General features: G+C 56.6%; 3 protein-coding genes across 3 annotated transcripts in view; all 3 read right to left on the reverse strand.

Moving 5' to 3' along the window:
• The window catches only part of LOC128913489 (mucin-2-like), a 6,880-nt gene extending 1,007 nt beyond the window's left edge, over nt 1–5,873 (reverse strand). Inside the window, exons 1-9 of the mRNA XM_054211143.1 lie at nt 5,749–5,873; nt 4,618–4,737; nt 2,533–4,452; nt 2,270–2,382; nt 2,113–2,171; nt 1,794–1,945; nt 1,502–1,664; nt 1,196–1,387; nt 195–419 (exon numbers count right to left, since the gene is read on the reverse strand). Of these exons, the coding sequence (XP_054067118.1) occupies nt 195–419; nt 1,196–1,387; nt 1,502–1,664; nt 1,794–1,945; nt 2,113–2,171; nt 2,270–2,382; nt 2,533–4,452; nt 4,618–4,737; nt 5,749–5,788 (2,984 nt within the window). The 5' untranslated portion in view covers nt 5,789–5,873. The remainder of the gene's footprint in view (nt 1–194; nt 420–1,195; nt 1,388–1,501; nt 1,665–1,793; nt 1,946–2,112; nt 2,172–2,269; nt 2,383–2,532; nt 4,453–4,617; nt 4,738–5,748) is intronic.
• Nucleotides 5,874–7,495: 1,622 nt separating this feature from the next.
• On the reverse strand, nt 7,496–10,560 carry NDUFAB1 (NADH:ubiquinone oxidoreductase subunit AB1). The gene is made up of 5 exons (XM_054213017.1): nt 10,380–10,560; nt 10,187–10,309; nt 9,900–9,987; nt 8,493–8,604; nt 7,496–7,669 (listed from the first exon to the last, which is right to left on the reverse strand). Exons 1-4 carry the CDS (start codon nt 10,521–10,523, stop codon nt 8,513–8,515), a joined length of 447 nt encoding a protein of 148 aa, XP_054068992.1. The 5' UTR covers nt 10,524–10,560; the 3' UTR covers nt 7,496–7,669; nt 8,493–8,512.
• A 459-nt stretch (nt 10,561–11,019) lies between these two features.
• On the reverse strand, nt 11,020–22,364 carry PALB2 (partner and localizer of BRCA2). Its single transcript, XM_054211976.1, is given in 14 exon segments — nt 11,020–11,389; nt 12,234–12,382; nt 13,391–13,478; nt 13,851–13,967; nt 14,130–14,291; nt 14,572–14,657; nt 15,145–15,306; nt 17,229–17,312; nt 17,972–18,774; nt 19,513–21,432; nt 21,873–21,954; nt 22,079–22,138; nt 22,216–22,343; nt 22,346–22,364. Coding segments are annotated over 14 exon segments (4,092 nt in total). The 3' UTR covers nt 11,020–11,157.
• Nucleotides 22,365–22,372: the final 8 nt, after the last annotated feature.

Genomic DNA, 22,372 nt, shown 5'->3' on the forward strand with positions numbered 1-22,372 from the left:
CCACTTATTTCTCCCTGGACCCCCCGAAGGATGCTGCGGTGTTAGAGCTCCCTGGCGCTGTACATGAGCGGAGGGAGGCCAGCACGTGGCTGGGCATTGGCTGCAAAGCAGAGGTGCCCCCAAAAATCTCTGCTTGCCCCCAACCAAATTAAAGACAAGAGGTGGCTACACAGGCTCGGCAAACTGTGTTCTACCTGGGCCGGCACATGGGGTGGGCGGGGGGTGCGGGGGGCTCCTTGGCGCTGTCGGTGATGCCCGAGTCTTCCCGGCAGCTGCAGCAGCCGTTGTCCAAGATCTGCAAGTGGAGCAGCTCCTCCGAGTTGCTGAAAGCCGGGTTGTCCAGCGAGCTGGCCGAGGGCAACCAGGAGCGCGACCAGTACTGGGCCGAGACGTCGTCCAGCCGGCAGAACCGCCGGTAGCTGCGGGGCAAGGCCAGGTGGCCATGGCAGTGTGTGCGAGGAGGGCGGGGGGGGGCACATACACACAGGCGACCCCCCCCGCAAGGGACTGCACTGCAAGCACCGATCCCAGCTTTCCACCCAAATTTCACGGCAGCGGGGCAGGGCCCAGCCCCGCGCCCTGGGTGGGGGCAGAGCCCGTGACACCCAACATCTGGCTCCAGCCCCACAGCTGTCGGGGTGGTTTCCTCGGGAACAATCCCCCCCCCTCCCGCCCCTTCCCAACGGCACATGACGAAACCCTGTCCGGGAGGGCAGCGGGGCTGGGACAGCGTGGTTTCCACTCCCCCCCCACACGCCCTGTGCTCCCAGATGAGCTGCTTTGGTGGGGCTGTGCTGGCTCCCCACCCGCAGCCCCGCCGGGACCGTATGTGTGGGGGCTAATGAGCCCATCTCACGTGTCGCTCGGTGCACCGGTGGCCTCATCCAGCCCCGCATCCCCCGGGCACCGCGCATCGCTGGAGCGGCCACACGCACACGGACACCCGCACCCCAACGGAAGGGGACGCTGGGACCGACCGCTCCCGGTCCCCCGGCCCCCTCCCCCCCTCCCCGCCCGCCGCTATCAGCCGCCGCAGGGTGTTTTTCTTGGCAGAGCTCAGCCCCGGCCCGGCCGGGCTCCCCCCACCCCCGGATGGGCTGCGCTGCCCCCAGGGGGCAGAGGGGCATCAACCCCCTCCCCCCTCGCCTTCTAGGGCCACCCCCGCCCGCCCCCCCCCCACCGCCGCGTACCCCACCTGCTGCGGGTCTGGTCGGCCCTGGCCTCCAGCAGCAGCGCCTTGAACCGGCGGATGGCGACGGCGGCGAGGACGGCGGCCAGGAGGAGGATGCTGAGCAGGACCCCCGCCGCCGCCCCCAGCAGGCTCTGCTGCGTCACCCGGTAGTCGCAGCGCAGCCCCATGAACCAGAAATCGCTGCCGACGGGGCACCTGTGACAAAGTTGGGGGGGGGGGGGACGACACGACACCAGACACCGGGGGACATCAGCCGCCGGGGGAGAGGCGGGGGACATCGGCCGTCAGCCCGGGGGCGGGGGCACTCACTGGCAGAGGGGCCCGCGGTCGCGGGGGTGGGCGCAGATGCCGTGGTTCTTGCAGTAGCCGCGGTGGCAGAGGGAGGTGCAGGTGGCGTTCCCGTCCGCCCCGGCCACGCAGGCGAAGCCGGCCCGGCAGGCGAAGAGCGCGGCGCAGGGGTCCAGCGGCCGCTCTGCAGAGACGGGGCGAGGCGGGGGGGGGGTCCGGTTGTGCCACCCCCTCCCCGCCGAGCGGAGAGCCGGGACCAGCCCCGGCCAGGCACCGCACCCCAAGGGATGGCACAGCCGCCCCCCGCACTCACCCCGAGCCACGTTGCGCAGGACGGGGGCAGAGCCCACCGCCAGCCCCGCCCGGCCGGAGCCCAGCGCGGCGTCGAGCAGCGCTCCCAGCCCCGCCGCCGGCACCCGCTCCGCCGCCAGCACCGCGTCGTACTCCAGCACCACGCTGCCCTCCCTGCGGGGACACCCCACCACCGGTCCAGGGGGGGAGCTGGGACCCCCCCCCAGGGCCAGTCCTGCACCCCCGTGGCCCCGCAGCGTGGGACGCTCCCTGTCCCCCTCCCACGCCGCGGAGCATCCCGCGCTGCGGCATCCCACGCTGCGGGGCTGCGGAGCACCTACCGGATCCCCGTCACCTCCAGCCGCAGGAACCCGGGCACCGACATGAAGAGGGGCGCGACCTGTGCAGGGAGGAAGCTGAGCGCCGTGCAGGACGGGCCCCCGCCACAACCGCAGCCAACCCCCCCCCCCGCCCCAGCCGGCCCCGTCCCGCACTCACCGTCCGGTTGAAGCTGTGCAGCAGATCCCGATGCTCGCGGGAGCCCGGGTCCTGCAGGGCAGGGATGAACCCCATGTCCAGCACCAGCTCGCAGGGGATGCGGAGGAGGGATGCTGTGGGGGGAGACAGGGATCAGCATGATATGGACCTGCACTGCCCGCCCCGGGGGGCCACCACCACTGATTCCCCCCATGCTGATGGCTCCTGGGGCCTCTCCTCCTCCTGCCGTGCGCCAGCAGAGGGTCCCAAGGCCCCAGACCCACCTCTCAGGAGGGGCGGCTGATCCTCCACGATGAACACCTGGGGGGCCCTGCCTGTTGCAGCCGGTGTCACTTGGGGAGTGTCAGCATCCGGCCACCCTCCGGGGCTGCTCGATGGCTGGACCAGGTCTGTGTCAGCAGCAGCTGGAGGGGACCCGGGGCCCCCACCATGGCCCAGGGTCCCAGAGGGATTGGTGGGCTGCTGGGGGTGCCCTGGCTTCATGGTGGACCCCCACGTCAGCCCCGTCACATCACTCTGCAATACAGCAGCACCAGGCTCCAGCGTGACTGTCCCCACGTCCCTGAGCAGTGCTGGGCTGGCAGTGGCAGCTGTGATGGTGGTGGTGGCGGTGACAGCGGTGGTGGTGACGCCGATAGTGGTGGTGACGCCAATAGTGGTGGTCGGCTCCAGGGAAGACGCAGGCTGGGACAGAGCTGACAGCCGAGGGGGCCCAGAGGCTGAGGGGGGGGCCAGGCTGCCCGGCTGCCAGCTCAGCTGAGCAGTTGCTGCCCAGGGCCCGGCGTCACCCACCCCCACCAGGGTTCCCCCCCGGATTTGGGGGGTCTCAGCAGGATCCCCCCCTGAGCCAGCATGGCGCAGCCCGACCCTTGGGGACGGGTCTCCCGGGGGGGTGCCCGCAGTGGGGCCAAGTCCCAGGACACCCCAGCCAGTCCCTGGAGAGGGCTGTGGGGTCGGCAACATGGGCACTGCAGAGCCACCAATTGGGGCAGGCCGTGGGGATGGGGGGACACGGGGGGACCCTGTGCTGGTGTGTGGAACCCTGCTCTGTGCCACAGCAGAGGTGCCCGGGGCCATGGAGGTGGGGGGCTGCCCTGACACCACTGGCAGACGCCTGGTCTGGTCCAGGGGGACGTGGCTGTACTCAGAGGGACCCTCCTTCTCGGGTGGCCCTAAGACCCGGGTGGTCAGATCCAGGGCTCCCCCCTGGCTGGGGGATGTCATCCCTGGGGTGCCAGCCATGGTGGTGGGGACAAGCAGACTCGACCCCTTGCCTGCGGCAGGGAGCGAGGTTGGGTCTGTCCCCATGGCTGGCTGGGCTGTGCCGGCCACAGGGCCCCCACGGCCACCAGCCGCCAGGGATGATGGAGAGGGGTGAGGGGGAGAACGAGGACCCTGCCAGGAAACATCCATCCTATGCCACGGGCGGGAGTCAGAGACCCATCTTTCTGCTGGCCCCGGTGTCCCCGCCAGTGGCCCTGTAGGAGTCAGCAGCCTCTGCAGCCCCCCTGAAAAGGGTGATGTCCCAGTTGTCCCTGGCACTGGACTGTCTGTGGCCAGCGTGATGCTTGAGTGTGTCCCTGGGCTGCTGTCACCCAGCGGGATGGTGGCTCCCAGGCCCTCCCCAGCCAACAGCTCCGGGAACAAGGGGCCATGTGAGCCCCTCTGGCTCTGCACAAGTGCTGTCCCCATGGGGGTCCATCCCAGCAGGGTGCTGGGGGATCCCCGCTGTCCCCTGGCAGAGCCGAGCACCGTTGTCGAGGATGGTGAATACGACGGGGTCCCCTGCGAGGTTGTGGCACCTTCCACCGTCACATTTCCTACAGGGTCAGTCCCGGGGGGGTATCTAGTGGTAGGAGCTGCATCTGGTTCCATGGGGGCTGTGGCCCCCACACTGGTCACCCCCAGGCTGGCTGGAGATGGCCACTTGCTGCCTGCAGCTGCCTGCTCAGTCGTGCCTCCAGATAACAGGGGCCTTGGACGCTCGGTGGCTGCTCCACCCCACACCGTGGGCCCTGTGCCCTCCCCATCTGCCTGGGGGCCTGCAGGGCTCCCCTGGGGGCTGCGGGGCTCAGCAGTCCTGACGGGGGTCCCAGGGAAGGGCAGCAGCTCAGCTTCTGTCCGCAGCTGCCCTGCGGCCTCCGGCATCGGTGCCCGCCCCGTGCCAGCTCCTCGCTCCGGATCTATGGGCAGAGGCAGAAGTGGGGGGGACGCTGAGCAGGGCTGACCCACGGCCGGCACCCCACAGCCGCCAGCTTGGCACCCCAGGCTCCAGTGTGGCACCATGGCTGGCACGCGGTGCCACAGACAAAGGGCCACGAGCGGGACGGGCCCGGCCCTGGCTGTACCTGTCTGGCAGCGCTCCCCCGCTGCGGTCCCTGGGTGGGCGCAGGGGACAGCAGTGCCCAGCGCGGAGCCCATCCCACCGCCGAGACCGGGGCAGAGCCGTGCACAGCACTCCACGATCACTGGGGAGAGAGGAGCGCCATGGGCGTCAGGCGTCGTGCACCAGTGTCGGGCATCAGCACTGTGCCCCCACCGCCCCCGGGAGCTGCCAACACAGGCCGGGGGGCTCCGCGCCTCCCCTCCATTAACCGTGGGCAGCAAAACTGAAGGAGATGCTCAGGAATTACCCAAACCCAGCTGGAAACCACCTGCCTTCGTTGCAGCAAACGGAGCCGAATCCTGCCCCACCTGCCCACACTCGGCCACGTGCTGGAAATGCCTGTTTCGCCCTGACCCAAACCACCGTCCAGCAGAGTCACCAGGTGCCAACGCTGTCACCACTGGTACCCGGGCAGAGCACCATGCCAGCGCCAGGCCCTGGGCCATGGGTCCCCGCTGTGGCAGCGGCTGCTCTCTGGAGGGAGCGGGCGGCTCACCAGGCATCAGGGAGGTCGGTCACCCATCTTGGTGGGCCGGGGTCACCATGAGCCCCTTGGGCCCTGCTCTCCGCCAGCGCATCACTGGGGCTCCCGCTCCTCCTCCCGTGGGCGCAGCACCCGCTGCCTTCGACGCTGCAGAGCAGCCCGGGCTGGTGGCAAGGCACATGGCCACCGCGCTCACCGGCCGCACCCTGGCTGTCCGCCCCGCCGCCCACCCGCCATGTGCCCCCGGGACGCCGTGGCTGAGCCCACCCCAGGCGGGTCTCGGTGACACCCGAGCAGCCACCGCCCCCCTCCCCACTGCAGCCGGGGAGCCCAGACCCGCCCGAGCCCGGTGCCGGCCCCGCCGCAGCCCCCCGAGCCCGCCGGGCTGCACCGCACCCGAGGCCGCCTCCCCCCCCGCCCCCCGCACCGCGCACAGCATCCTCCGCCGAGGGACCGGCGGCGGGTCCTGGGACCCCCGGCCCGGGGCTACGGGGCGAGGGGACCCTGTCCGGCCGTGCCCGCCGCCCTCCCGGCCGCGCCTTCCCCCCCGCCCCCGCTCGCCCACCGGCCCCGCGTTGGGAGGAGGCGGCGGCGGCCCCCGGCTCTCACCTGCGGCGGCCAGGAGCCGCGGGAGCCGGAGCCGCTCCATGGCGCTGGCGGCTCTGCCGAGGCGGCGGCAGGAAGCCCCCGCCCGCCCCCGCTGCGGCGGGGCGGAGGCGCCCGGGAGCCGCAGCCCCCCGGCCCGGTCCCGCCCCACCGGCACGGGCACCGCCGCTCCATCCCCCGGGACGGCCCCGGACACGGTGGCGTGTGCGGGATCCCCGGGACGCGCTGCCCGAGGAGCACCGGGGCGGGCGGATCAGGGCTCGGCCGCCGAAGGGCTGAGCCGGGGCTGCGGGACCCCCCCCGGGGGGGGTGTGCGGGGAGAGTCACCCTGCCGTGGGCTGCACCGCCGGTGCCCAGGGACAGCACGGACACGGCTCCTCTGCGGGCACACCGGTTCTACTCATCCTCCTCTAACGGGTTGGGTCCAGAGAAGCCGCATCAGGAACGGCCAGGGCTCCGTCCCTGCCCCAGGCTGTCCCCAGGGCCACCTCCAGCCATCCCCGGCTCTGCCTCGGGTAGGCTCAGGGAAAAGGCTCCCTGAGGGCACATCTGGCTGCAGCTCCCTCACCAAATCGCTCAGGGCCACACCACTAAGGGAAACCAGCAACCACTCCGGCACGCCTGGGTGGCAACGGGATGGTTCTACAGCCACCATCACTTGTCACTCCTGCCTCCAAGCAGGCACCTCACGTCCACACCGGGGAAGATGGGGGAAACCACCATGGACATGGTGGCCAAAATGACTGGTTCCCTCCCAGTTCCACTGTGCAGCCTGTTCAGAAAGTGTTTCAGAACATTTTTGGGGTGAAGGAGCAATTAAGGAGTTTCCAAAGGCTCAGGCCTCACACACAACGAAAGTGAAACTGGGGCCCTGAAGGCAGAGGGGCACCCGGCTGGCGGAGGATTCAGCGCCGTGCAATTTTAAAAGTGAAATACAGCTCTAGAGGAAGCCCCGAGAACACCCCCACCACGCTCAGGCACCATGTGCAGCACCAATAGACGCGGGTCTATTTTCCATCCTCTGCCACCGACTGCCAGAGGATACGTTATCGAGTGACACTTTCTTGGCTCCCAGCCTAACTTTGCCTCTTTGACATATGAAAGTGTTTCTTGGCTCAGAGGAAAAACTGTGTAGTGTCCAGAAATAACTTGTTTCTGTCTCGGGAAAGATTTAACGCAAGCCTCCCGTGCTGAGATTACTTGGGCTTACAGAAATACTGATGCCATTTTGCTTTTCAGCAGCAGGAAAAGTCATTCCTGTCGTCCCCCACTTCATTTTCCATCAGGAAAGCAGAAGCCTTTCAAATAGAACTTGTTTTTACCCCCACTGATGAAATAAGCATGGTTTATTGTAAAGAGCAGACGACACAAGCAGTGAGATCGGGGAAGAGCGACTGGCCCAGTGGCAGAGGACACAGAGCTTTGTGCACATACGGGTGCTCCTGGCACCTTCCCACAGGCAGGGAGGAAGAACGGCAAAACGCTCTCAGCGAGACACACTCAGAGCCCGCCAGACCCACAAACACCTCCCCCTGCGCTTGGCACACGGGGCGTTTATCCCCCCATGGGGTCACGGGCCCAGCCGAGCAGAGGCTGAGCCGCCGCTCCAAGCCTGAGTCGCTGGTCAAAGCCTGGCTTAGAGAAGGGCATTTCTAGAAGCCCATTACTCATCCCCGAAGTGTCCTTCACACGCTGAACACTAACACAGTGAGCCACCGACAGCGTGAAATGGGAAAGCCATCAACGCAGCAATGGTCTTATATATTTATTCCTTTTTTTTCTTGTTTTTGAAGGACAACACATTCAGACAGCTTTAAATACAACGTCCAAGTACAACTTCCCGGTGAAAGCAGCAACAGTACAGCATGTGCGCTTATATTCATACCCGCTGACACCAGCCCAGTCCTAGTGGTAGAGACATCTCCTGTTAAAAATAAAAATCCACATATTGAATATTTCATCAGCTGAGAACTACCATTCTAAGGCATAAAAGAAGTGGGTCAGGCAGAGACGAGACAAGCTGAATACCAAAAGCAGGCGTGTAACGAGTCCACAGGTCTTTGGAATCGCTAAGATCCTCACCGTGGCTCAGAGAGCAGCGAAGGGGCGCAAGGGGCGCAGCCCCCGCGCTGACCCAGCAGAGGAGTGTAGGGGGAGGCCAGAAGCCCACACAGGAACAAACAGGAATGTGGAGTGATCTGCTGCACACTGGCCTGAGGCCACCAGCTCATTTCCCCTGCAGCCCCAGAGCTCCTCAGGGCAGTCGCTCCAATAACCCTTTCCTGCCCGTTTCCTTTCCTGCTCCTCTCCCGCTGCGGCTGGCGGGGAGGAAACGCTGGCTGCGGGCAGCTGGGAGCTGTGGTGCCACACACCTCTGGAGGCGCCTACGCCGCGCGCCCTGCGCCTGGCCGAGGAGCGCCGAAAAGATGGACTTGCATGACTAAAGTCAATTTGCCAGATCCGTGGATGATCTGAGCGCTTGAAGCGCCACGCAGGGCGAGATGAAAGGCCGCCGAGCCCCGCGTCCTCCCTCCAACAGCAGATGCCTCAGAACACACAAATACTTTATCCCCCTGGCTCAGAGCAGGCAGCTGCTGCCAGCTCCCCCCGGAACTTGCCAGACTCCCGCCTGCCATACAGCCGTGTGGTGCCATCGCCTGACGTCAGACGTCACACGTGTACGTGTACGTGTACCCTGTGCGCACCGTCGTTACCCGAGACACTCGCAGGAGCACGTTTCTACTTACCAGGCATTGAAGAACTGCTTTTATTCATAAACATCCTTCTTGTCTGCAATGTAATCTACAATCTCTTGTGGACACATTAACTTTTCTGCATCTCCATCAGGAATTTCAAATCCTGGAAGAAAGTGCACAAATTTAGCTCAAAACAACGGAAACGGGAGCAAGGCTAAAGGAAGCAATTACTGCTGGCTCAGATGCCTGCAGCTTGGCAGGGCACAAACAGACAGGGGCTGCTGCCTCTCTCAGAGCTAACACTTGGTTACTACACCGAGTTTCAAGCCGTGTTGTGCCTTACACAACGCCGTGGATAAGGGACAAGGCAGACGCAGCAGGGAGGAAAGTGGCCAAGCCAGCCGGCAAGTGCCCCTCAGGCCTCATTAAAGCCATTAAAGCCTTCCCAGAGCTCCCACAGCCACCGGTGTGTGACAGGACGGGGATGTTCTTGGTAACTCCGAGCAAGCCAGGGCCCAAAGCCCCTCAGGTTCAGAGCCTGCTGTTGGGCGTTTGTACAACCAATAGCTCGTACAGAGCTGCAGCCGGGGGCAGGGAGCACAAGGGCTCTTGGCCGTGGAACTGGTCAGAAACGCATTCCAGAAAATTTACATTCTTCTTTCTAGTCCTCGTGGCCACACACTAACACTCCACCGACGGTGCACAATCAGTGGAGTAAATATATAGGGTTAGCAAATGCTCTGAAACATCTGCCTAGGTTTTAGAGAATGACCAAAGCCCTGGAACATTTATGACCCGTGGCACATACTCCAGAATTTATGAGCATGAAGAAGTCCAAAATGACATAAAAAGAAACTTGGAATATAAACTAGTAACAAAAAAACTCCCTTTTTTTTCCTAGTGGCATCAAGTATCGAGGATGAAAAAAATTATGGTGAGGAAAAACCTGGAATATCTGTGATTCCACAAAGAGGAGCCAAGATCAGCTCCCGGTGCAGCCTTCACACTAAACGTAACATCCGCTGCCACCACTTACACGCTGCTGTCCCCCACTCTCCCCCTGCCCAGCAACAGGACGGGTGGTGCCCAGGAGGGGCACGGGGAGAAGAGCAAGAAACCTGGTCTAGTGGGACGTGTCCCTCCCCGTGGCAGGGGGGCTGGAACTAGATGATCTTTAAGGTCCCTTCCAACCCAAACCGTTCTATTACTCTGTGCTCCCAGAGGGATGGAGCTCAGAAGCAGACGGACAGACACCTTCTCCTCACTCCCTCTGATGCCCCCAGCGACCAGCGCACGTTCTCACTGACTGAGAGCTGCAAGATTTTCTTTGAATTACATCAAAGAAAAGTCAACGTTACTAGCCACACAAAAGAACTAATACTGGTTTGCTACAGCTGCGCTTAAGCATTAGCCAAGAAGAGGTAGCGATGAATCCCAGCAGCCATAGCTCTGAATTACCAAATTCGTCTTCCATAGCCATGATAATTTCCACTTGGTCCAAACTGTCCAAACCCAGGTCTTTCATGAAGTGGGACTCAGCTGTGAGCTGGGGGGAGAAAAATCGAAGATCATTCGGCTGCGGCCGTTTCTGTGCGACAGAACCCAGCGCAGGACCAGAGCCCTTGGCCTCCCCGGCCCCCCCAGCTCGCCCATCGCGGGGCCGGCAGCCCCTCTCCCCGGCCTGCCCGGGGCCGCACGGAGCTGCCAGCGGCCCCGGCCCCACCTCCCGCCCCGGCCCCACTCGCCTTCTCCGGGTCGATCTTGTCGTACAGCTTGAGGACGTAGAGGACGCGGTCCTTGATGTCCGCCAAGGTCAGGGGCGGCAGGTCGGAGAACCGGCGGCACGGCGGCCAGGCCGCCCGCGGCACCTGCGAGAGAGCGGGGGGTCAGCGGGCACCGCCGGGCCGCCCGCCGCCCCCTGCCCGCGCCGGGCCTTACCTGCGCCAGCAGCTGCGGCAGCGGCGGGGCCGGGGCCGGCGGTCGGCGGGGGCAGAGGGTGCCGAGCGCGGCGGGCCGCGGGGCGGCGGGGGGCGGCCGGGGCAGGAGGCGGCGGACGCAGGCCGAGAGGACACGGGCCGCCATGGTGACCTGTTCCCAGCGGGCACCGCGCCGCTCCCGGCGGGCCGCGCGCGGCGGGGCGGGGCGAGGCGGCACCGGCGGGGAACGGCGGCGGCAGCGCCCCCTGGCGGCCGGCGGCCGCGCAGAACCGTGCCCCGCAGCCACGGGCAGAGCCCAGCTCCGGGCAGAGCCCTCCCCACGGCAGAGCCTCCCTGCCCCGGGCAGAGCCCAGCCCCGGGCAGAGCCAACCCCAGGAAGAGCCCCCCCAGGGCAGAGCCCAGCCCCGGGCAGAGCCCCCCCGCCTCGGGCAGAGCCAACCCCAGGAAGAGCCCAGCCCTGGGCAGAATCCCCCCACCCTAGGCAGAGCCCCGGGCAGGGACAAGCCCTGGGCAGGGTCCCCCAGGGCAGAGCCAGCCTCGGGCACAGCCCCCCCACCCCGGGCAGAGCCCCCCCAGGTCAGAGCCGAGGCCTATCCAGAGCCCCCGAGCTCCAGCACGGCGCAGCAGCAGCCACGGAGCCATTCCAAAGCAAAGAGGTTTAATGGCTTGTCACACACCCGGGGCTGTCACAACCATACAGCACCCGTTAAGTCGGTAGCAGAAGCACCAGGCTCCGCCGGTGGTGCCGCTGATGGGGGCTGTCACTCCCCAGTGCTCCATCAGGCCACTCCTGGCTGGGGTTGCTGGTACTGGTAGAGGCAGACGGTCCCATCCCGCTGCCCGGCCAGCAGGCAGGCACTGGTGGTGGCCCAGCGGGCCAGCGCCCAGCTCCCCTCTGGGTCCGGGGGCAGCAGCGCTGTGCATTGCCCCAGCAGCAGGTCCCACACCGCGATGGCTCCCGACGTCAGCACGGCTGCGGCCGAAGCATCCTTCACATCACCCTCCAGGTACCTAGGGTCATACACAGAAGGGTCACAGTGTTAGAGTTTTGTTGTCAAAACACTATCGCATCACTTTTTAAAATTAGCTAGTTTTTCATGTAGAAAATTCATAAGCATATTTAAGCCAACTGTGGGAAGCCAGGTTAAGTTACATGTTGTATCTTCAGCGCACCTGAGAACAAAAGATGTCGAGACAATCCTTCCACGGCCTCAACACATACTTGAAAATTGTTCGGTAAGCCAAGATCTCAATCCCGTACTATTTGTGCCCATCCATCATAATGTTTCCTACGTAAGTGCATTGCAAGACTGAGTCTTAAACAGCTTAGTCTTCAAAATGCAAGACATAGGAAGGAAAAGGTCATCTGACTGCAAACAGCTGCTTAACATAAATAAACCGAGCAAAGTGCTCTTTAACACCACAAAGGCTCAGAAAGTCTCATTTGCAGATATTTTCTCTGGGGGGTTTTGCTTGATGAACCCAGTTACAGCATTTCCACAATCCCTTTGTGCAGGGGGGGAGGGAAGACAAAAGCGTGCAGGAGGCAGAAAATCACCTCTCCCGTTTGTGAGCGGAGCCCCACGCCGCGCGGTGACACCGGGAGCTCTGAGGTCAGCGCACAGACTGGTGCAGGAAACGGGCAGGAAACAGCCAACACCCTCGCCCCATTCCAGGGGCGTTTGTCCCACATACAGGACAAACGGCAGTGACGGATGCAGCCTCCTTATCATGGGCAAGATGGCAAATGGACCCCTGCCAGCAGTGCTGCTCAGCTCGTTAAGCGGTTCCCCCCCAAAACCAGCTCAAAGGAGTCATGTAGCCATCACACGGAGCCACCCCCTGCGGTACTTGCCTTCCAGCATGGCCAGGTGGGAGGGAGGAGAACATCACCCCCGTGCTCCTGGCTGTTTTGGGGTTGAACGCTACCACGCGGAACGCGGGGTTTCCACAGGACTCGCTCTCTTTGGCATGGGGATGACTTAAAACAACAAACAGAAGTCCCTGATACACACAGGAAAAATACATCACTAAAAACAACAGCAAGAGGGGAAAAAAACCCAAAGAATTTTCCAAAAAATTAATTGCTACATTCTCTCCATAATCAAAGCCCCAAGGACAGTGATGCATTATTTTTACCGAATAAAATAGAAATGGTTTACTTTCCTTATCAAATTAGATAAAAGCCAAAGCAGCTGCTGACTGATAAGGGCTGATGCAATACAGGAAAATGACAGCTCAGTGACCCACTGGATTTATGCACTTATCTCTCTGCCTGAAAAAGGAAAACTTGCTGTAGGATGAGGTGACATTTAAAGTAAAATTTCTGGGCCCCATTTAAATCCCTAGGAGCTTAAAATGTAACAAGAATTCCATGCGAAGCAGCACAGATGAAAACAGTGCCTCTCGGAACCGTCACAGGCCAACATGAAATATGCTGGGATAGATATTCTGAGGAAGTCTCCAACAACTCTTGACTCAAGCCATCATTATTGGACAAGACATTCTTGTCCCAAAAGGTTAAATGCTCACTGAGAACAATCAAATCCTTGATAAACTACAGAAATCCATCTGTAGACAGAGCACAGGTGGAAGCAAGTGGTAAAGAAACACTAGTATGAATCTTGGTTTGTAACAGTTGATATCCTCGGGGGTATATATGTAAATAACAACCACTTTGCATCGGTTTCCCGTCACGCTGGCAGCTATCCACTTGTGAAATGGAAGAGACTTACCAAGCACCAGCACTGGGCAACAGTACTTCTGCTTCCCACGTGCAAGATGCTGCTGCTTTGGAATGATCCATCGCACTCATTTTATTACTACACTGCAGAAAGTCAAGAATTCAAGGTAGCCAGTGTGGCTTATTTCTCCTAGTTAACCTGTTTTCCTTTGAAATATCATCAGAGCTGATATTTCAATCCACTCTAGAAACCCTAATCCTTTAAGTTGCTACCACAGTTAGTCAGCGCAGTCCATGCGTAAACTGCGTGTCATATTTCACATACGTACAGAGTCGGAATATGCTCGATGGCAGATGGAAGCTGGGTAGGAATAACCAACGTGCATCTTCTTCAGGAGCTGGCCCGTTTTCAAATTCCTGCAGTTGGTGACAACACAAATTCCGACTGCATTTCCATCCTCTATCTGTTATTTTCTAATCATAGTTAACATCGCTATGCAAGACGGACATATATATTTGGATTCACATAAACCAACTAAGACAAGAGCCCACAGGAAGAGATGTAATGAATATGATGTAAAAGCAAGTGGGATTCTAGCAGCATAGTTCATTCGCTTTCTATCTGACTGTACAGAATTTAGAGCGCCAGAATGTAGGCCCTTTGACAATTATCATTTCAAACGCTAATCAGCAGCCAACAAACACCCCTATACAATGTCTGCAGCTAAGCGCTACAGCCACCACATACACCTGCAAGCTAAATCATTTCATTGTGAAGGAAACACTGACCAAACAACAATGCTGTTCACTGCAGTGGTGCCAACCAAGGCGTCTCTCGCTCCTTCTACTTCAGCAAAAGCTAAAACAGTTTCTTCGGGGGGCATCAAAGTCTGTCCATCCTCGCACCTGAACATCAGATTAGCAAGGGAGAAAAGGCAGTCAAAACTATGTGTTTTGTTCTCAGCACACCTCCACAATGAAGAGGAACCTGACGCTCTTCTACATCTGAGATGTTTTCCTTTGCTTCCACCTGCCTCACTGAGACCACCCCAAAACCAGCAGACTCACCTTCCCGTCTCTGAAAGCGACACTATTTCCACTTGCTGCTCTTGCACGGTCCTGCTGCTGCTGACCAGCCTCCTATCCTTTATCCCAAGAACAGCTTTTATATTTCCAGTTTTTACTAGTGATTGCTTGAATAAGTCATTCTCAGAGGAATAAAGCAAGAGCCTAAATTAAGAGAAAAGTATGCATAATGACAGAAGGAAGCACAATTCAAACATGCCATAGAGTATAAAAACAAGCATATGTTTAAACAGTCTAACACCTCTAGAGGTGAATAAGCAAGTCTTTATAGTTGATTTTTAGAAATCCCTTCCATATTTTCCAACTGTTAAAGCAACTGAGAAAGTGACACATTAGTAAGAGATAATTTAAACGACTACACAAGAGCAGAGTTAAGCTGCAGCTATTCAGGGTGCAAAGTGCTAGTAAGAAATAAATACAACACCTTATTTCTCCAATCTCCAAATCTCCCAATGCTATACACACAAGATTACAGGCATCCGGCAGAGGAACAATCTGTATTACAGGAATCTAGGACAGCAAAACAAGAATTCAGTGTCACCTACAATGTCCCTTTGACTTTATTGCCATTTTCTAGAGTGTTTCAAGGAAAATGATACGGAGCAGAACTAATTTTCAGATCCCTCTGAAGAAGCACACTTAGATTAACAGCTGAACTCTCTGCTGACTGTTTACTTAATTAAACAATCCCTGTTGACGTAAGAGACAAAAAGTGTCTCCAGGGAGCATAAGGGGAAAGAGCCTAAGTCAGTAGCTGCAGCCACCATTCAGTACATGAAGTATGAAATTCCAGCAGGTAACACGCAACCATAGAAGCTACTGGCCTTCTCCATCAGCAGTGCAAATCATTCTCCTCGTTGCCTGATGGAATGAAAAAATTATGCGACCTAAAGAACTTACCTTGCACCCAAGACTGCAAGCTCCTTGTATCTTGGGAACTAACACACTGGGGCAAGAAAGCTGTCCTAAATTCTAGAAATAAGGATGGCGTTCATACCTCTCCGACCTGCCAAGTATAGACTTTTCCCCAGTGGTCAGATGCCAGAGGTTTCCACAAGGAGACAGAACTCTCACAAGCAGTCACCACGCACAGCTCTCTGCAGCCAGCTGCTTCCCACCACACGGTACTCACGTCCACAGCACAGGAACTTGAAGAATCCTGTCCAAGACAAAGCAGCACTGGTTTTCTTCTGATTGATAGACATGGTTATCTAACCTAGGGGTTCGGACCAAGAAAAATGCTTGACGTTCAGTGTGCAGAGAATTTAAGGCTAAAACTTAATGCTCACAAAGTTTAATTTTGAGGAAAGAGTCAGTAAGACACTGTCCTGGTTTGAGGTAAAACAGAACCAACTTTCTGTTCAGTAATTTTATTTCTTAGCTAGGCCTCTTCTAACTCTCTGAAATTAACAGCATGTTGTGTCTGAAACGGTTCGTTCTCAGTGATAAGACCAATGTTTACAGTTTGTGCCAAGGAATGGTACCCAGAGAGGTTCTTGATTATACTTATTGCTATAACAACCAAGGTCAGCTAATTTCGTTATTTGCCCCGTTGGAGGGTCAGAAACGGAAAAGCGTAGAGGGGTCCCACCTGCAGGGAGGAGCGGACAGGACAGGACACCCAAAATTGACCAACAGGGTATTCCATCCCATCTGTCCCATGCTCAGTACAAAAGCTGAGGGATCAAAGGGTCAGTTCTCTTCCTTCAATGTCTGACATCCAAGGAGGACCCTGTCTGTTCATCTGCCTTTGATCCCGATCCGTGGGTTCCTGACTCCAGCTGTGGAATCCAGTTCCCCCCATCACCGAGTCCAGTCTGGGACTTCCACAGTTCCTGCTGGTGACGTCATCCTGGGAGCTTAATATGGTTTTGTATATACTGTATCTATTTCATTCTTTCCCTTTTTATTTTATTATTACTATTTCATTAGTTTAGTTTCCTCTAAACTTGTAAATCTCTTTATCTCTCCTCCTCCTCTCCGTGTACGAGAGGCTGAGGGGGAGCATCTGTCACCGGCCATCAGCCAATTTGGCCGAAACCACGACAGGCACCGAGGAAAACAAGCCAGGTACGTTTCACCCTTAAAGCAGCAAACATATTGGCTCACACGACAAAAATTACTTGTCATTTGAAACAACAGGCACCCAGCAGAGCCCAGGGCTGGGACAGGACTGGGGGTACCACGGCACAGCCATAACAAAGCCTGAGTGCCACCTACCTGCAGAAGCACTTGCTTCCCTTGTCGCACAAATGGGAGGGGGGACTTGCAGTAGCACAGACGGAGTTTAAAACTGAACAAAGCAAGGGCCTTCTCTTCTCCCTTCTAAAAACATTTTCAGCTTCAGCCACATTATTGTTGGCTGCTTACGCTAATCCCCCAGGCTTGCTTCCTGAGCAAAACTTTGCGCTTTGGTTTGGAAAAGCTAGAGGTGGCCCAGCCCCCAGCAAGCTCATCTGGAGTTCAACAGGCTTTCCCACAGATGTTGCTTCCTTGCCTGCCAACTGTTCCCTACCCACTAGGAGACAGAGGACAGTGGAAGGACGGACACGACTGCAGGAGGAAGAGCCCATGGCTCAGCTGTGCAAACGGTCCTGGGCAAGATTTGCCTTGGTCATTGCATGTGCAATCAAGGCTCCCTTCCAGAAGGGTGTGAACATCAACATGTGTATTTGGCACAGTGCTGTAGTCCCCCACAAAATTTGTTGGTTACTGGGCAAGGTAGTGCCTGCAATGGTGACAGGAGGCCACGGGAGCCACAGGGCAGGCAACAGGGATACAAGGGCTGAGATCATTTTACCTGGGGCTGAAGAAAAATGCAGCAGTTCTGTTTGTTAAGACATTTGTATGTGTTTAGACATTTGTTATTCAGAAACAAGCACTGAAATCCTTTATCAGTCAAAAGGAGATATACAGCAACCTAACCTTTCAGCATGCTTTACTACAAGCGAAGGCAGAACTGATGAAATTAGACAGCAATCTATTTTGTTCAACTAGCCATTCTGCATTTTTTATTGCATTTTTGTTAAACTTAGTATTAATGAGCTGCTACTGACTCGGTAAACAAGTATCTGATGTTACCTTTAGCTTTGATACAAGCTGCAAGCTCTCTTCTCTGAGGCCATCAAACAGTACCGGAGTCATCTGTTCTGCCACATCTTTCTTCTGCACAAACAAGTAAAGAATGAGGATAATTCAACTTTGAAATTACATTCAGCCCCTACAAGAGTGAGGCAGAAGCACGAATTCATTCTGCATGCAGTTATTGGAGAGCTATGGTAGGAGCACCTCTTTTTGTACTTCCGTGTCTTTGAAAACCAAGAGATCCTAGACAGGTTATTTCCTGGTTTCACCTCAAAATTGTCTTTTACCACCACTCTGCATCTATCAGCCTTCAGAGACAAGTCATTCTTTCAGTACCCATCCTGCATGTGAGTTATTTATATATTATATAAATTTATAATATATTTATATATTATACCTCCTTTATCAAATCCCAGCTGAAAATTTTCCTTAAGGTAGACCAACACTATGTGGGTACCAGAAAGTTTTTGCTCATACACACGTTTCAAAATCGCATCTGCAATAAGCATTGAAACCCGTATCTCCAGTTTCATCAAACAGGATTTTAAAATTTGCTTTTGAGGTCAAAAGACCTGAGGCAAAAGATGAAAATCAAACATTTACCAAGTCAGGTAAAAGACAGCGTGCAGGGCTAGCATGCAAAGAAGTCTTTACCCTGGAGTCAGGCAAGACTCTGGAAAAGGGGATTCGCCTACAAAACCACTGACTTAGTACCCTTGGCAAAGAGGCCAGCTTATTACCTGCTCAGGAGAAGCCCTGCAGGATCTCTGCTGTTTGCTCTCCGACTGCTGATGCTTCTCCAAGGCCACAGCCTCATCAGATTCATTATGGGGAGCTTCTAAATTAAATGTTGTACTTTGTTCCTCCTCTTTTCTAGCAGATCCTGCACCACAGCTGTCCAAGTGCAGTGGAACGGCAGAGTCTTTGCATTCCCCATCATCCACGACCTGGGCAGATGCCCCTCTGGAGAAACGTGGGTTCGCTTGTGAGGGAGATACGGAAGGTGTACTGGGGAAGACCTCACTGCATACTGATGGTAAAATGGCTGGGGTTGCACCCACAACAGGAAAAACAGATGAGGAAATCTGAGACTCAGGCTGAGTGGGAGCACCAGCTAAGACAGTCCCCATGGGAGTAAGGAACAAAGCATGGGTGGAAAGTTCTTTCTTGGAAGCTGGGCTTTCTACGTGAGGTAACTTGGGTGATCCATTTTTGAAAGGCGAAATCAAATTACTTTTGAGCCTTTTTTCTTCTGGATTCATTTCTGCATCTTGTGCGTCCCCTGAAGCTGCACCATCTCCAAACGTATTAGGAACAAAAACCTCCAAGTCATTCACAGGGGAAGATTCTAATTTCTCAAGTTTTAGTAGCCCAAATTCCTCATCCGGTAAGTGAAAGTCTCTGATTCCCAGCCTGGAGGCCAGCCACTGGGGACTGCGAAAGCAGAAGAGAGAGCTGCAAGTGTCAGGGTCCGTAGCAGGGAGGCGAAGAGAAGCAGGATCCCCTGAACGCACTGGATAGCTACGTCTTCTTTTGCTCTCATCTACACAAAGAAAAACACCATCCAAGAACATCACATCATAGAATAACCAGCAACTAGCCTTTTCAGAGTCTCTCATCCAGAGTGTCACTCTAATCTATTTTTTAAAAAAAAAAAAGCCATACCATCTTAACATGCAGAAGTGGCACTTTTCTGGAAAGACATAACATTCTGCAATTGCTCTGCATCTAGCCTTCAGCAAAAGTATCATCGCCAAAGACTGCCAGAATTGACCAAGTGCTTGGTCAGTTTGTTTTGGGTGGTTCTCTCCCAACACGTTCTCTTTTTACAATATTGACAGACCCTCAAACTGTAATGCTACTCTTTGTGTTTCACACTTGTCAGCACTAAAAAAAATAAATTATTAATACGCAGACTTAGTTGGAGAAACAGATTTACATCCATTTGCTGGAAAATCAAGTGCAGAGTGCACAACATTTGCTCTAACAGCAAAGGCAGCTTAAAAAGTTCTCAGCCCTGCTCCTCATCCATGCACGGCTGTTCACTCTTCATCACTGTGCTGAAGCAGAAGTTTCCGGAATTCTGCAAGGAACATGGGCACCACAATGATCTATATTTTTAAAAAAGCTTTCATTTAAAAAAAAAAAAAAAGTTAACCCATGTAAGATTTTCTTGAATTAAAAAAATATGGTAAGGCATGAACAGCAGTGCATGCACTCACTGGGACGTTTCCCTGCCTTGCTCTCGGGCTCTAGTTTTAGGGAGTATTTGAAGAAGTACCTTTTGAGACTTGACTGGCTCTCTGTCTTGCAGAGGAACGCAGGGAGCGACGCAGAGGGACATTAATTGCTAGGAGCTCCTCAGCCCTGCAGGCTCCTTGCACGTACTGATTCTTAACATGCTCCACTGGATGTTTATCACCCTGACACACACCTAAGTTGGCTTCCAGATCTCCTATATGGCTGGCAAAAGTTTCATTTCCTGGGTTCAGAGAATCCTTGTTCTGAAGCGGATTTTGAACCTGTTCTAACAGAGTCTTATGGCATTTGCCAAGCACTTGGCTTCCTCCAGGAGGAGGATCAGAACTCGTTGGCTGTATAGCGCCGGCCACTTCTGTCTCTCCAGACCCAAGAGCTGCAGCAGCAGACAACCTTCTCTCATCTGAAGATGACTTTTCAAGATTAGCCTCATGGTTTTCCTTTTCACTCTGACGCTCATTTGACAGCAGACTACTGCTTTCCCTCGGTGGTATGAGATCCAAACTCTCTATAAGTTCCTGTGACACTTGATGCACAGAGGGTTTGCAGGTAGACTTTCTTCTTCCCTTTTGTTTCCTCTGCGACCGTCTCTGATCTTGCTTTGTGCTAGTGATACTGCTTTGAGAAATCGATCCAAGTGACGTGCTGCTACCACTGGACGCAGCAAGAGATTTCTGAGTACTTGAATTTGCTGAATCGTTTTCAGCACCAAGAAAAGGGGACGGCACAACCCCTGACTCCGAATCATTTTCAACTCTTTCTTGGGAGTGCCAATCTAAATTTGCATCTTTCTGCTTGCACTTACTTCGCTGACCTTTCTTGCTTCTGCCCAGCTGGCTGAGAATTACAGCATCAAGATCCACTTTCCTCTGGCAATTAGACATGCGTCGAGTTGTCCTGATGTAGTACTCAACTGGAAAGAGAAGCCCTTCAACCACTGTGCAAGAGTTCAATGTACTTTCAGGAGCTGTCACCTTTTCTGTATGAGGAAGTCTTGACTGAATTTCAAGCTGTTGATTCTCCAACAGTTCTTCAACATTGCCCAGCGCAAGATCTGTAGGAGAGGGATTTAAGCTATTAGTGTCACTTTGATTTCCTTCATGGCTTTTGCTCTCATTAGATACAGTGTTATTTCCGTCGGCAGGCAATACTTCATTTTCTGACATCAAATCCAAGAGCCTATGTAATTCTCCCCGATCTTCACACATACTCTCACTGTCCGTTTGTTTTATTATACTGGAAGATTCGTTTCCTCCATCAGCACTGATGTCAAGTAAAACAGAGTCACCATTCTCCGAACATGGCTGTGCAGGCTCACAGTTATCAGATATGGCCTCAGCACCTGGGGACTCAGGCTGCCAGACATCGCTGCTGTCCCTCAGCGCACCCAGGAACAGCTCAGGCACTTCTAGAGGGACACTGTCTCCAAGCATGTCTTGGACGACTCCTAACGCTGCACTGGGAGGAGTGAAACTGTTTTCTTCTCTCCCCACAGGTGCTGGGCTGGATACTCTTTGAGTGTTTTCCTCAATGTTCAAGACACTGCTTCGCCTGAAGACTGGTGACCGAAGTTCCTCGGTATTGGCAATTTTATTCTTCACCATTTCATCACTGTTGATTAGAGGCCCATCACGCACTGATTCCCTTTCCTCTGATACTGGAGCCTTTGCCCGTCTCCTCAGCTTCATCAAGCTTCTGGAGGTTTTGGGTTTTTTCTCCTCAGGGGCAGGCCTAACGATTCCACAGCACAGGTTTTCCTGGCTAGGCTGTATGCTTTCTGCCTGCGAGCTGCCTGACAAGCTAATCTCATTGTCAGAGAATTCAGGAGCGTGTTTAAATGCAACAGGTGTTTTCTTCTCTGTGCCAGGATCAGAGCAGGTTTTAGTCTGTAACTGAGAGGTTCCATGTTTGTCAGCACTAGGAGATACGTTATCTCTAGAACCTGTGGGAAAAAAACCTCATATATGTAAAGTACTCCCAGCAAAGTCCCATCCAAGAGAAACATCACACAATAAGACTAGATGACTTTGTTAGGACCAAAAGAGTGGGATCTTACAGTCGGGATCAGGGAGCGCTGCAGACCTGGTGAGGAAGAAAGGAGAGATGTTATTGCAGATCGCGATTCAGCAGCACTGGAAAGGCCGGGTGTGGAGGGCAGTGGACGTGGCAGCAGCTGCAGACAGGGGACAGCAGAGCTGGGGTCTGTCCCCGGCTCGGCAGGCCAGCCCGCGGGGGCACAGAAGGGCGACAGTGACAGGGCTGACCAGCCCCCCCCGCCATCACCCACGGGGCAAGAACACCGGGCAGCACAGGACGGCTGGCGGGGGCCTCTGGGCACTCGCACCCCCGGCCTGAAGCGGGAGGCCGCCTGCCGCCTCTTACCTGCAGGGCTCCGCTCCCACTGGCCTCCTTCCTCCGCCGTGCCCCGGCCGCGGCTCCGGACTCGCTCGGCTCGCCGCGCCCGCTGCGGACACAACACCGGAGGCGGAGGGCTGGGACCGGCCTCCCGGTACCTCCTCCCGCGCCCGGCCGGGCCAAGCCCCGACGGTGACCCCGACCCGGCCCCGGCCCCGGCCCAGCCCGCTCACCCGCAGCCGGCTGACGGTCTCGCTGTACTCCCTCCTCAGCAGCGCCAGCTTCTCCCTCAGCTGCAAGACACAACGCACCGGGCTGGGGCTGGCACCGTCGCGCCGGGCCCCGCTCGGTCCCGCGCCGGGCACCGCACCTTCTCCTTCTGGGCGCCGCTGAGGGCCTCCCCGCCGGCCGCTGCCGCCTCCCCCGGTCCCTCAGCAGCCGCCGTTCCTTCCATGGCCGCCGGTCCCTCCATAGCGGCCTCCCGCGGGAAGCGCGTGTCCATGGCAACCGGGCCGCCATAGGCCGCG

The sequence above is a fragment of the Rissa tridactyla genome, chromosome 8 (genome assembly GCF_028500815.1).
Source record: "Rissa tridactyla isolate bRisTri1 chromosome 8, bRisTri1.patW.cur.20221130, whole genome shotgun sequence".
NCBI lineage: Eukaryota > Metazoa > Chordata > Aves > Charadriiformes > Laridae > Rissa > Rissa tridactyla.

What these genes read in the sequence shown, in the direction of transcription:
- NDUFAB1 (XM_054213017.1), bottom strand. Translation starts at nt 10,523, where the DNA reads ATGGCGGCCCGTGTCCTCTCGGCCTGCGTCCGCCGCCTCCTGCCCCGG. An exon ending in TGCCGCAGCTGCTGGCGCAG is followed by an intron (nt 10,310 to 10,379) that starts GTAAGGCCCGGC and finishes GCTCTCTCGCAG; the next exon opens with GTGCCGCGGGCGGCCTGGCC. An exon ending in GGCTATGGAAGACGAATTTG is followed by an intron (nt 8,605 to 9,899) that starts GTAATTCAGAGC and finishes ACTTTCTTCCAG; the next exon opens with GATTTGAAATTCCTGATGGA.